The 14,419-nt window shown below is 47.6% G+C and overlaps 1 protein-coding gene across 9 annotated transcripts in view; it reads right to left on the bottom strand.

Annotated features, from left to right (window-relative positions):
- The window catches only part of Frmd4a (FERM domain containing 4A), a 480,303-nt gene that overhangs the window by 5,517 nt on the left and 460,367 nt on the right, over positions 1-14,419 (bottom strand). For 6 of the 9 annotated variants that reach the window (XM_031359491.1, XM_031359489.1, XM_031359487.1 and 3 more), the window contains 6 exons: positions 13,769-13,997; positions 11,489-11,545; positions 7,760-8,000; positions 6,782-6,946; positions 4,774-5,648; positions 2,921-3,017 (listed from right to left, as the gene is read on the bottom strand). In XM_031359491.1, the coding sequence (XP_031215351.1) occupies positions 2,921-3,017; positions 4,774-5,648; positions 6,782-6,946; positions 7,760-8,000; positions 11,489-11,545; positions 13,769-13,997 (1,664 nt within the window). Of the gene's footprint in view, positions 1-872; positions 945-2,920; positions 3,018-4,773; positions 5,649-6,781; positions 6,947-7,759; positions 8,001-11,488; positions 11,546-13,768; positions 13,998-14,419 lie in introns of all 9 variants that reach the window. The other 3 variants (XM_031359490.1, XM_031359488.1, XM_031359495.1) reach the window with 1 other exon arrangement.

Raw genomic sequence — 14,419 nt, 5'->3', positions numbered from 1 at the left:
CCCCCCCCCCCGTGTAGCCACACCTGTGTGTTTCCCTTTTGGAATGGTTTCTCTGCCTCCCTGCTCTTGAGGTGTGTGTAAGGACTAAAGGGCATCTCTCATCTCTGAATCCTTTTAGCATTTGATCATCTAGAATTTAAGTCGTAGAGTGCTCAGTACTTTCGTGTGGCTGTCTCTTACTCAGAGCCTGATTCGGTTGTCATTTTCTATGAAAGCCCTTGCTGCATGGTCCCCTTATCGCTTTAGTGATCCCTGCCGTGCTTTCTAATGTCAGCACTGTACAGTTAGTTACTTTTAGACTGTCAGGTCCCACTATGTTGTACTTGGGAGAGCAGCACCTTGCAGATTGCAGTGTGCAGTTGACTGTGCAGCCAGGGTGGCTTCCAGGAGTCATCTTGAGCTCCCAGGTGGTGGCAGTAATTTACAAACCACATTTTGAAAAGCAGGACTCTGTGACATTTGGTGCAACATGCAAATACCACTGAAAAGTGGTAGGATAATGAGTTACAGTATTTGTGGGGTATTTAAAACAGCAGTGGCACGGTGTTTGTGGACAGTGTGTCCCAAGCTGGCGAACAACAACCGACCCCTGCAATTTGTTTTTGTACTTAAAGCCTAGAGAGTCTAAACATACTGGGGGTGGGAGGGGGGTCTTCCAGGAAAGAGCATGGGGACTATACTACATCTGATGTAAAAACACACGTCCAAACACATAGCGCCACATGTAGCTAGAAATAAAACATAAAAACTATAGCTTCCACACCATTCAGACATTTCCTCTTGGAAACTATGACATGGGCAGAGGCAGCACATATGTGGGACATCTGGATCACACACGTGGGCAGTAAGAACAAAACGTTCCCTTACAATACCTCTATTCATCAGTACTTTGGTGAGTTGGAGACTCAGACCCATCCCTGATGGGAGAGTCTTCTGTGGCTTCTCTGAGCAAAGGTAAGCGGAAGGAGAAGAGAAGAGAGGTCGTGTTACATAGGAGAATGGATGCACGGGATCAGCAGCAGCTTATTAACACACTGGAGATACCTAATGACTATATACCCACATGTCCGGGACACGGTAAGAATCATGCAGAACACTCAGGCTCCATCACTGAGCAACAGGACCTCGGTAGTTCTGTTAGGAAGGCAGACAGTGGTAATTTTTACCCACTGTCTTGTTCTCTTATCACATTATTCTTGAGTAATTTTCAATCTGGCAAAACACTGGCCTGCAAGGACAATAACCTTCTGTTTCCAGTTTGTTGTGAGCCCTCATTGGCTACATGTGGAAGCAACTTGAGGGAGTGGGCACGGGAGGGCTGCCTGTAAATTTCAGAGCCTGTCTCTCAGTCAAATGATGCAGTCATATGGTTAGATCTGGGCATGGCCCGCAGAAGATCCCAGGTGTCCTGGTTGGATGATACCATTTAGCCTATAGAGGTAAAGATGTGTGGCTCTTGTGTGAATTAGTCCTGAGAGATTCTCAAAGCATAAGCCAAGAAGCTGTCTGGATTTAGAGGCTGGAGCTGCTATGGACAAGTGCCAATGATTTATAATAAAAGAGAGGGGTAGCTACTGGCAGAGCCACCCCAGGCATAGACCTGAGGAACACTGTACAGGGGTAGCTACTGGCAGAAGCCACCCCAGGCCTAGACCTGAGTAACACTGTACACACTATGTTTTCTTAATTTGAAAAGAGTAAAGAGGCAGTGTGGTAGTGGATCAGTGGGTATCCAACCATTGATCTTAATGACCCAAGGGTTCATTTAAGGACACCCAATGGGCCTATCCCAGAGCTTCTGATTCTGGTTTTGGGTAGGCCAAGAAGATCCCAGGTGAAGCCCAAACTGCTATTCTAGGGCCCACACTTTAGGACCTACCAGAAAAGTATAGAGCAAGAGACTTGTGTTCTCTGTCTCACTTATGAATCTAAAACATCTAGCCGCTTCCCTTAGCCAGGAGCAGGCAGGATTCTATGGAACTCACTTATGTTCAAAGAAGCTGCCAGCTTTTGTGTTTTAAGTACTCAATAAGTGTTGGCTCCTCCTCTTCTCTGCCAAAAATGAAGTTTCCAGAAGAGGCCTGGTGTCAAGTCACTGTAGATAAATGTGGAGGACTAAGATGCCAAGCGTGGGAGCCTGGATGCAGGCAGTGGAACCGACTGGGGTCTGTGCTGTCCTTATAACTCAGCTCACAGCTGTCGGATTTTCCCAGACAAGTTTACCAGCACCCAACAAAGCAAAAGCTGGCGATTAAGCTGGATATGGGGCCCATTTCCAGTAACCAACAGGTGTTGACAGAATGGACCATCTAAGACACAGCAACAGAAGAGAGGAGCTGGGTAGAAAATGCCAGCCTGTGATAACAAAGCAGGACACTTGTATCTGCTTGACCCTTTGGCAGACTGGAGCATTCTAACTGGCCCTAGGTCCACACTTAAAGCTCACTTCCAGTTTTAGTATTTTGCTGTGGGCAACCTCTATTTAAAGGTCTCAAGGTACAGTTTCCCATTTGCTGATGAAGAACAACCATTTAGCCAAGACAGGAGCCCCTTTTCTTTGGATGCATCCCAATATTAAGACAGTGACCACACTGAGAAGTCTGTTTAATATCTGATCCAGGGTTCTCTCTCCTACCCCTGACATTTTTGCAGAAAAATCAAATGCTGCTTGCCTTGCTATAGCCAGGAATCACGACCTACCTTTAAACAGAACACACAGAATTCATCCCTATCAAAAACAGTAGGCCAGCTGGGGAGAAGGTGAGGTGGGGAGAAGCTCAGGGAGATTGTTGTGATTCTGGGCACCCATTTGCTGATGCATCCTCCCATTGCTGGGAACCCAGTACTGATGAGGTCCTTCCTAGCTAATGCAATTTAGAGCCTAGAAGAACCAAGTCAATGATTTCATGGGACAACTCACCCAGTCTGCCAGGTCAGGATGTGGTGGGGGCTGCTTGGTGGGGTGGCTCCAATCTCACTTGATGGTGTTGAGCTTCTCTGGCTTTGAGGTAAGGCAGCTATATGGAGTTGGTGTGGAAAAAGCAGGGAGATGACAGTTAAGACCAAGCATGGAGCTCCTAAGTCAATGACAGACCCAGGTATTATCAGTGTCAGGCATGAGGGACAGGGTCTTGGTGACCCCATGGCATTCAGTGGAAATACCTTTGTTCCCCCAACTGTATTTTCTCTTAACTTTGTCTTTCCATTCTGACCATGGCCACAGGATGGTTTCTACAACTGCACAGAATGGGAAGCCCCCATGTTTCTGTGGTGGAGACCTGAGCATAGACAAGGGCTGCCCCGGGGCATTTTAGATATGGCTCCTATGTGAGGACCATGCTGTATTGTTGGAAGGGCGTCCAGGCTTACCATCTGCTTCTTCAGAAACCCTGCAAGTGCACAGTGCTTTTAGCAGCTCATATGTGCCATAGATTTGCTCCAAATGTGAGTAGATTTAGTCAGGAGAATTCAGCACCAAGTAAATCCTACTGAGATGTTTCCTTTGCACTTCTGGTGGCCTTAGGGGTGGGTGGGGTACACTTTACTAAAATCTTAGTAATGTCTTCCTGCTATTTAATAAAGCAAATCCACACAAGCATGGTAATCTAAGAGAATGAACCACTTCTATCTTTTTGCCCTTGTTACTTAACCACTGGATCTGAGAGAACTAGAAACCATCTTGACCTTCAGAGGTACACATTAGATGTATCCATTCTCGGAATCCTGCTGGGAAGCCACTGCCTCAGCTTACAGATAAATAAGCAGAGCAGGAACAAGGGCTGTAAGACCCTGAAGTCGGAGGTACGCCCAGGATGGGCCGGATCGTTTGCTGTCTAGTCTCTGGAGCTTCTTTGGCATGTATGCCCTAGTAAAGGGAGCAGTGGGGACAGGAGGCACAATGTGCAGCTTCTTTCTGGGCTGCACCTCGTTGGGACTCCCATCTCCGGATCCTGGCTTTTTAGTAAAATTCCTATCCTAGAGTTCACTGGTTTTCCCTTTTGCCTTTATTCTTGTTTCCCCCTACCCTCCCTCATGTCTTCTGCCTACAGGAAAAGGTTGTTGTATTTTTTTAAAACTACTCTCTAAGTGGTATGAGTATACAAATGACCACCAGCGATCTAGCAAAGGTAAATGCTCAACTAATGTCAGTTATTAGCATTAGCATTTCATAGAGAACATCTTAAGGAAAAGGACAGTTCTCCCATTTTTTGCTTGATTTGTTATGGTACGGTGCTTTGGGTTCAAACCTCAGTGTGACACAGTATCAAAGACACGGAAAGTAGCAGCAGAAAAGCCAGGAGCCGCCAAGTTACCTATGGAGATCAGTGGTCAGGTTCCAAGAGCAAAGGCTTCTTTTCCCAGGGCCTCAAGATCCAGGCCCAACCTTTCAACCCAACCTTTCTTGGCAAGGTTAGAACTTGGGTCTCTGACCTACTTGAATTTTTCTTGCACCCTTGGCAGGATAAACCCTGTGACCTGACTTTACATGGCTTTCTGTCCTTAACTAGAAGGGCTAAAAGAAATGCTTGCTCTGTGCCCAGGTGAAGGAAGGAAGGAAGGAAGGAAGGAAGGAAGGAAGGAAGGAAGGAAGGAAGGAAGGAAGAAAGGAAGAAAGGAAGGAAGGAAAGAAGGAAAGACCTGGGTTGGGATAAGAACCATGGCTTCCCACATTCCACAGCAAGGCTTCTAGAATAAATGACTCCCTTTCTTGGCTGTGAAGTCTAGGTAACCTTCAGGCTACCCAGGATACCGTCGTCCTACTACCCTGCTCACCTGACGTGGCCTTGCACATCTGGGGCATCCTGGTGACCCTGCTGTGCGCCACGAAGGTGCTCTGGGAGGAGGTGCTGTACTGAGAGCCACTGTCCGAGGAGGTGGAGCTGGTATGCGACAGGCGGCTGTGCTCCTTGTGCGAGGCTGTGGAGCGCTGGTACCACTGACGCAGCTCATCGGACACGGCAGCACGGCCGGAGCCTTTGTCGTGGGCGCCGTCACGCCCCAAGGAAGGAGTCCGCAGGATCTGAGAGCGCGATGGCGTAAGGCGGCCTGCATCGCCCTCATCGCCACCCCCACGCCAGCTCTCTTTGAACAGACCACCAGCCGTGTAAGAGTTGGAGGTCTTAAACTGCGCCTTGACGCTGTAGTGGCCCTCCTGGTCGCTCTCCAGGCTGCGTACCACCACGGGTGTGGCACTGCCCTCTATATATAGTGGGTACTCCTTAATGCGGTACTGAGAGCTCGGCTGGCTCTGGCTGTGCAGGTACACGCCACCTCCAGTGCTTGCAGCCCCGCTGCGAGCCGCTAGGTTGGGCATGCTGCCAGAGCTGGCTGAGCCCAGTGCGCCTGCTGCCCGTTGCCGCTGTCGCTGCCGCTGCCGCGCCTTGGATGGCGAGTCCTCTGCTAGCGTTGAGTAGTTGGCGTTCATCTGTGCCGGGTAGTAGTGCTCTGAGCTCGAGTGGCTGGTACAGGACGAGCAGTCGTCCATGGGGTCTGAGCCATTGCTGCTACGAGTCCTCGGGGTGTAGAAGTCGGGGCTTCCGGTGTCGTTCTCCGAGCCCAGGAGCTTGCCCTGGGACTCCAGGCTGGAGCTTCGATGCCTAAAGTGCAGTGCGAGGCTGTGCAGTCTTGTGGGGCTGATGTCCACCGACCTGTTGGGGAAGACAGGATTGGTCTTAGAGTCCTGGGTCAAAAGATCCCATAAAAATCACAGGCCAGGCTCGGGGCCTCTACCAATGGGAGAGCCCAGCAAGGTTGCCCCGGGAAAGCCAGATTCTTCCATAGGTTCCAGGTGAGGAAGGGAGCTAAGAATCCCTGGAGTCCACGTGGAACCTAGGGAGTGGATGAAACGTGTAGACCAATGTCTCGAAGGCTTTTGCTCCTTAAGAAAGTGATGCTATTGACAGAGAAGCAAATTACTATGTTCTAAGCATTTTATTAACCCCTTTAAAATATTGATTGTAGGTAATTAAAAAACCCAAACCCCCTCAGAAAAAAACAAAAACAAAAACAAAACTAACAACAAAAGTGTCTAACAGAGGACCTCTCCTGATTGAACCAAAGACTCCTCTGAAATGAATGCCAATGTGCCAATCAATGACTGTTTCTTATAAGGATTCTAAAATGGAGGGCTGGTGAAACATGGAACTCCTAAACATGAACAATACAAATACCTACCAGTTGTACCAAGATTTTGCCTTCAGTAACAAGAGGAAGATGACGGAACCCAGTGATAGGATGCTTCATGCAAATTCAGTGACTATTGGCTACATACATACAGGCAGAAGTGTACTACATAACCCTTACTAGTGACCTTCCGTGACCCAGCTTTACTTCTTAGAGAAGGGATGTGATTCAGGGAAGTCTATTTTTCAGTTCATTTCTCTTGATTATTATAAATGTATACCTTGAGGCATTAAAGTAAGTCCAGAATAGATTTTAGATCTCATGAGAAAGATCTATGAGGAATGGAGGGTAGAGCAAAGATCAGCCTGGGGTGTATATAATTGCTGCACTTTCCCACATTAACTGGGCTAGTTTTCCTGTTTCCACTCCTACTAGGATCCTTGTTAGCTGTCTCCAGGAGACTGGTGTTCTTTGGTTCCACAAGTCCCTAGGTATGGATAGAGTTAACTGTATTGAGTGTCCAGGGTACAGTGGGCTGAATCAAGTCTGACCCTAGCTCCCCTGTTAACTGGGCTAGGTTGGAGCTAATGATGACTTACTAGACCCCAGAAAGGCAGGCCCCAGAAAGGCAGGTAGCCTGAAGGCCCACCAGACTCACCTTGTGGAATGAACATAGTGGGGACTCCGGACACGCAGGTCTGGGGTGGATGGCATGCTAGACTGGGAATTCCAGTGTGGGAGGCTTCGGATGGGGCTATTCTGCAAGGAGCTGCTCACTCCTGCCTCAGTACAGCTTCCTGTGCTGGGGAAGCGCTTGTGGCTGCTGCAAGCAAGCAGAGGGAAGCCATGTTGATCATATTAATACAATGGAACAGTGTTCCCCATTGGTAGGGGCTGACTAGCTTGGGACAGTAGATCTAATTGTAGGGAAAGTTTGCCCAGGACTCCAACTCTCATTATCCCACCTCTCCCCCTCCACCCCTGCAGTTAAGCACTGGGTAGAGCCTGTGCTTAACACGTATTGTTAACTCCTATTCTGTGGAGCCTTCATCCTTAACACGTATTGTTTTCCAAGAAACAGTACCTGCTAGGGTACCCTCTGGAGCTGTATAATTAAAGAACACGAGGAAAACAGAAGTGGACCTAAATGTCTTCCAGATAATCTTCTCTACGACATTGATGAGCTACGACCAAGTAATGAGCTGATGATGTGCAGTTTGCATTAAGCTGCTTGGCTCCAGAAATCGGCTGGAAGATGGTATAGGGTCTATACCACCTTGAGGAGCCTCTGATTGGGCTCTCCTGTGCCATTCTGGAATGCTGCTGGCTATAATTTCCTAATTAATTCCTGTGGAATTTAACAGCGTTAAAGCCATCTGCCAACAGGTTGACTGTGAGCCAAACCCTTACCTCCCCACCCACACACACCTTCAGATGACAAATCTGTACTTGTCCGGATTGGACAGCAGAGGGCTTTGTGAGCACTGCTGAGCTGTAAGTCCCAGGAAGGAAAAGGTAGCTTTGGGGAATACTGTGATTTGTGGGCTCTAACAAATAGTCCAGTTAGTGAGGGAAAGCACAGAGGCTCAGCGGCAAGCCTTTGACGACCTCACTTGGGCATCCCAATGCAGCTCACCTGGAATGACCGTGGGAAGAGCGTTTCTTCACCTTCTCGTAAGGCTCGTCTAAAGACGACTCGCTCCACATTTTGGGCTTTAAGGGTGACTTGTCATAGTCGGTACGGTGATAGTGCATCTGCCTGAGTCCCTCCAGGGACTGTGGGGGAGGAGGCCTGTTGTGCGATGACGGTGGCCGAGGAGGGAGTCCCTTGTGTGGCGACTGTAAGGGGGATGTTGTGCTGGTAACCTGAGAGTCTTCTGCATAGACAGGAGGAGGAAGAACCAATCAGAGACATTATTTCCACAAGAGATGGAGCCTTTGCCCAAACAACACACCATATCAGTGCTGTGGAGCTACACATCAACTATGCGCCAGGTCCCCGTAACCCTACTACCCCCACTGCTGGTCAGTCCAGGGCAGGGCAGGGCCTAAACTGCAGGGTTAACTGAATGTGAAGGGCACTCCTATTATTTCTGGTTAAGTATGAATAAAGTCTGAGTTGGATTCAGTGTCACCAACAAGCGATCACTTCATACCAACTAGGCAAATGGGGTATAACGTTCTAACTTTTTCTTTTTTAATTTGGTGCTAAGAAATGATCCCAGGGCCTCAGACATGCTAAGCAAATGCTCTAGTATGGAGCTATGCCATGACTTATGTTTGAAGAGACACTAAACTAAACATATCTCATTTGCTCTGGGGGGGAGGGGAGTTAACCTTCTTGAGGATTTTATCTCCTCTGTTAATCCCTATGTCCTCAGGGTTAGAATGACAGCTGGCACTCAGTAGGTACTCAATAAATATTTGTTAGAAGAAAAAAATGAATTTAAAGTTTATCTGTCAAATATAATTAACAGATGTGCTGACAGATCTGGCTTCTACTATCTGTGCTTCCCACACAAGCTTCTTAAATTCTCTATCATCTGTTCTGGCATATTTAATTCTGTGATGTCGGAATGGAGCCTAGGGCCTTGTGCTGGGCTCTTGACTGAGCTATATCCTCAGCTCTGCTCAAGGCGTTTTGGAGGAAGAGGGTCCCAGTCCTGTGGGACCATAATAGTCCATGGTTACAGAGGAAGAAGGGGTCCAGGGAGCTTCAAACCTGGACACCTCAAAGGTAGGCTGGCAGATGTTGGTTATCTCCCCAGTTTCAGCCTAGCGCCATAAAGCCAGCTCCAGCTTCATTCCTTGTTTGACCTTATAAGGCCTCCTTCCCCTAGCTCCTGAGTATATAGATGAAGCATCTTCCAGCACCCCTGCCCTGGTCACTGGTACAGGCCACAACCCAGAGACCCTGGCTACCTCCCCAGGGGCATAAATACCCACCCCACCCCACCCCACTCCACTAAACCAAACCAGTTCTCTTTCTGGATGTGTTCATTGCGTACACACTCAACACTGCACTCACCTATAACAGGCTAAGCTTCCCTCCCTCCAGTCCAGCTCTTGCATGTGAAATATGTACCCCCCCAAGTGGATACCCATCAGCATAGTCGAAATAGTACCCTACCTCCACCATCTCTGGAGTGCAATTTCACACATCTGTACGCTGGATGGCTTCCAAAGGAAGCAAACCCATTTAGCCAAAGAAGGCAGATGCCTCATAAGGCACAGTGACTCTTGCCTGTAATTCTAGCCCTTGGTAGACAGAGGCAGGCAAGCAGGTCAGCAGTTCAAGGCCAGCTTCAGTTACACAGTGAGTTCAATACCATTCTGAGCTACTTGGGACCAATCCCCAAAGTCACTGTCTGGAAGGAATGAGCTATGGGACAGAGAAGGAAGGAAACTGACTAGAAATCTAGAAGTGAGGGAGCGAGGTATAAACCAGGAGGTTCTACTCAGCTGAGGAGAAGTCGGAGAGTTGGGGAGGGAGGGAGGGATTCTGAGTGTGCCTAGATAGTCTGGGACCTTGAATTCCAGTCAAGGAGTTGAGATTTGGCCTGAAAGCTACAAGAAAACTTTCTCAACATAAGCATAGATGTGCCAGGGTGAAAATCCTGTTTTAGAACTATTATCCTTGCAGTTTTGACCCTGGGAAAATCAACAAGAGACATGAGGAGGGTTTAATGAAGAGATATGGTGATATGTGGCTTTGGAAAGAGGGAATGCTCAGTGCTCACAGGGAAGTGGGGAGACGAGGGGAGCACTAGAGGGAAATTCCACCACCAACCATTCATGGGATCCTATATCCATTTTCAACTTTTGAGCTTTTCATAGCTTAATTCTCAGTCACCAAAATTCAAAGGCCAGGTATATGTGTTCTGGTCTATTCCTGCTAGCCCTTCAAAACGGACAGGAGGAATCTCTAGGAAGTGAGAGTGGGAACATGGGACACTGGAGGAGACAATCTCAGCTCTCAGGAGGTTGGAGGCCCAGGAGGTTGGGCAAAACTATTATCATGATGTCTCAAAATTAGCTAATGACTACATATAGCCCTGGGAACTCCTAGCACAGGGACGCATCAGCTTGTTCCTTCCTCGGCAGACCGAGGGGACACTGATCAATGCTAGACCAGGGAGGGTCTCATATTCTAAATAGGCCTCTATGTTCTCATGGAACACCACAGCTTCCCCACCCACTTAATGCAGGAGACAGTCAGATTCAACAATCTAATTTCTAATAGCAAGGGAAAGACAACTGGGTAGCTATTCTCTAGGTTCCCCACATCAAGAGCAAACATTATTATTATGGCAATTATCATTATTACTGTGACTTGGATTGGCCTTTCATGTTTTCTGTTTGAATAGCCACTTACCACTGGGTGCCTGAGGTTTTCCTAGAGGGCAAAAATAATTAACTACCAGTTAATAGATTTCCATATAATTAGTATTCTCGTCTTCCAATGTTTTGGTTTAGCAACCATAGGAAGAACTTCAGAAATGGTTCTAAGTCTGGAACGCCTGCTTCTGTCGTGGGGCAGGAGGGGCTTTCAACTTCTTTCCTAAGACTCACCAAGAAAATATCCCTTGGCAGTTGCCAGGTTTGAGAATTCAACAGGAAATGAAACAAGTTTCCAAGGTTCTAAAGGGACATTCTCACTCTCGTCTCAGGAGCAGAGGCTAGGCCATGTCCTCTGTGTAGCTCAGCCTCTCCGGGCAGGTCCCCAGCTTTGTTGTGTAACCCAAATCAATGTCTGCCTCTTCCCCTCTGAGTCAGGACTACCCAAAGGGAGACATAGATGATGCAGGCTCTTTACTTCAAAATTTTCTACTTGTGTTTTTCTGTCTTGGTTTTTTTGGCCTAAGGGTGGAACTCGGAGCCTTGCATCCACTAGGCAAGTGTTCTCACATACACTCTCAGGCCCTTGTTTGGTTTTGATATGCATCCTGTTATATAGTTTGGGTTGCCTTGAACTTTTGATCCTCTTGCCTCTGTTTCTACCTCTCATGTGCTGAGATTACAGGACTAAATCTACCATGCCAGCCAAAAAGTGCTTTGACTACTACAGAGACAAGATATCACTTCAAGAATATCATCTAATCTTTTGGCTTATATGGGCCAAGAATAATTCTCTAGGCCAGCTATCCCAAGAGTGTTCAACCCGTACCATGGGCTATCAGAGCATGCATGTTTATTTTCTATGCTAATGGAACACAATAGAAAAAAAAAGAGCCAACAAGAAATCCAGCCAGTAGCCGTCTCAGCTGCCTCTTTCCTGTATACAAGGCCATTCCCAGGCAGCATTCGGAATAGTCTGGTTTAATCTGGATTGCACTTATAAGAACAGAGAATGGGAAAAACCTACCATCTTCCAGAACAAGGGCATCTGAGAGAGAGCTGTCTTCGCTGGCAATATTTCCATCTAGAAGATAAAAAATGAAAGTCTACAGGATCAACATGTTTTGAAAACAGAGCCCAGTGTGCAGGAGAGGAACCTGACCTCCTCCAACCCTGGCAACACCCTCCCATCTTTTTGGCATCAGTAAGAGAAGAAGCCATAAAACATAAAGATGCTGTTGGGTGTTTTCTTTGACAGTCGGGGGCTGGGTTGTTAGCTCACCCTCCCCACCCTGGCTCTGCAATGGGCCCTGGTCTGTGTGTACTTAGGCTCTCGTTCACCAGATGCTATTGCTTAGCATGTCATAGAAAGGAGGTAGGACCTGGTTAAACCACGCCATTGTTCTAGAACAAACTCCGGGCAAGCACCGGCCAAACCAAAGAAGGCAGCAGCTGCTATTCAACAGATCTGAAACCAAGGGAGGGAACCTAGTTTGGCTCACACGGCTATAAATGGTTTCTCAATGAACTTAAGTTATTAGGAGAGAAAACAAGCCTGCTAAATACAGACTCCATCCCTCTGAAGCTTATTTTTATAGTCACCATTCAATTAGGAACACGCTCAAGAGGGAGACAGTAAAAGGATCCTCCCTCCCACTGGGGAAACTGAGGTGCTCCCAGGAAAGACAGGTTTGTCCGAAATGATTCTGTTCACTGGAGAGGTTAGCAAAGGTCTAAATTCTTCAGATTCTGAGTTTAGGGTTTCATCTTGAAACACATGCTGAGGCCCTAAGGAGCATGTTCACTCCTAATGCAGACAGGCCTCTGTGATGAAAACATCACTTCATTGTGGCAGTGAGGTAGAGAAGGCAGGTTCTTGAGCAGTTAACAAAAATGGCTGGAGGTTTGCATGGAAGAAATCAGGAGCTGGCACAAATAATGATTTATAAGCCAGTGCTGGCAGCAGACCCAAGAAAATAGCCTTTACTCAGGCAGGCCTCTGAATGGGCTCCCTGAGGCCACCTGGTGTGACAGGCAGCCCCCCTGCCCCTGGCCCCCAGGCTGCTCTTCCCAGACATAGCTCTGATGCTTCTTCTAGGTGCTTCTACAGAGCAGGGAAGTTCAAATGCCATCGAGTTTCTTTTTCATGGCAAAAGGCAGCAGAGAAAGGCACAGAGAGAATAGTTCCTAGAACGAAAGGATGACTGATGGTCAGCCCTATCCCTCCCAACTATGAACCCATTTTTTCTGTATTATTTGATAGGTGAACTCTATGGAGACAGTCTTTGGCATCTTGTAATCTCCAATCCACCACGGGTTCCTTAGTATACCCCCAATCTTAGGGGACAGAGCTAGATTTACAATATATGTAACATCAGTTATCATTTTCACCCCTCTCAAGTATTCATGGGCCTAAGTACAGCAACATGGCTATACAACCACACCACACACCTTCTGTTTGGACAGGGCTTTCATTTTCCATACTGAAACCTTGCACCCATTATGAAACACACACACACACACACACACACACACACACACACACACACACATACGGGAGAGGGGCGGAAACCTCTATATCAGTTTCTGTCTTCTTAGAACTAAGATGGTATTCTCAACATGCATACCCTCCAGAGAATTCTAACTTACATTAACAAGAATTCAATGACTTGGAGAAAAAGAAAAGATGGTAACTGTGGGAAAGACCTCATGCTTGGTGGTGGATATGAGGGATTTCTGGTTTACCGTCGAGCATCACCAAAGCCCTGAGCAGGGATACGAGCGCATACTCCAGACAATCCATGAGGGACTATCCAATCCTTCAAGCCACAGTGCTTGGGATAGGAAGCTCCTGGTAGTAGAATCAGCCTGAGGGAGGGAGACTGGGGTGGGATGGTGGCCTGAAAGACTTAACTCCAATACATTGACTACGCACTTTGCCTTCCAGCCTTAGGAAAGGAGGCTAGGTCTCTGAGAACTGCAGAGCCTCAGCTATCTTGAAGCTAAGCTGGGCTATCACAGTAACCTCCTTAGTTCATGGTGACATCCAAGAAGAGAGTTGACTCATTCCAGGTTTCCCAGAGAGGTGTCATAAGTGACATCAGGGTTTTGTATATGGTCCCTTTCATTTGTACCTCCAATTGCAATTCATCCTTAGAAGGGAACATCAGGCTTACCCATCCCCTTCCAGGAACGGACCATAAGGTGTGTGGGTAAGAGGCTATTTAGAACCTGTAAGGATCCAGAGGAGGATCTAACGGGACCTAGTTGTCTGGGAGCAGGATGGGAGCTTGTGTGTGGCACTGACCATCAATGACAAGCGAAGCTCTCTGGGTGGGTTTCTTCCCTGACTTGATGCGGTTCTCGTTGATTGCATTTTCGATCTCCTGCAGCTTCTTCAGCGCATTGAGATAAGAGGTCTTCCTTTGCTTCTTCAGTTTTTTGCTGACATTGGGGTCACTGGCTAGGCGGCGGGCAGCCTCGGTGATCTGGGACTGAATTGCAAACTCTCGTTCCAGGCGTTCTAGCTCCGCTTCCTGTGGGAGGGAAGACCAATGCATAAGTCTGAAGATGCTGCTGTCTGAGGAGACTCTACCTTGCCCAACTCTAGCCCAGGCCTCAGCCCCCAGCCTTTCTGGGTTTTCTTTCTCTACCAAAGGTCTGATGAAGATCAAACCTTAGAGGAAATTCAGAACTTATTGCTAGTAGCTATCATTTTCTTTTTCTACTTGGAGCATGATCTCTGGATCATGTCACTGTCCTCTGAGGTTTGTTCATATGTGTACATCTCCCAATCCTCCCACATATTCCCCTGTCATACATCTTTGTGTGCCTTGTGTTAGGATGCATACCCACATACCCATGTGTCTTCTGGCCACTTTCTGCAAGCTCTAACTGTTCTTTGCACACTTGTATATTCATAAAGGTCCTTCTGGGCCCTCTAGGGGGAAGAGTGACA

This window comes from Mastomys coucha, unplaced genomic scaffold (assembly GCF_008632895.1).
Source record: "Mastomys coucha isolate ucsf_1 unplaced genomic scaffold, UCSF_Mcou_1 pScaffold7, whole genome shotgun sequence".
Lineage (NCBI taxonomy): Eukaryota > Metazoa > Chordata > Mammalia > Rodentia > Muridae > Mastomys > Mastomys coucha.
The sequence above is the reverse complement of the archived record's forward strand: the minus strand, read 5'-3'. Positions and strand labels throughout refer to the sequence as shown.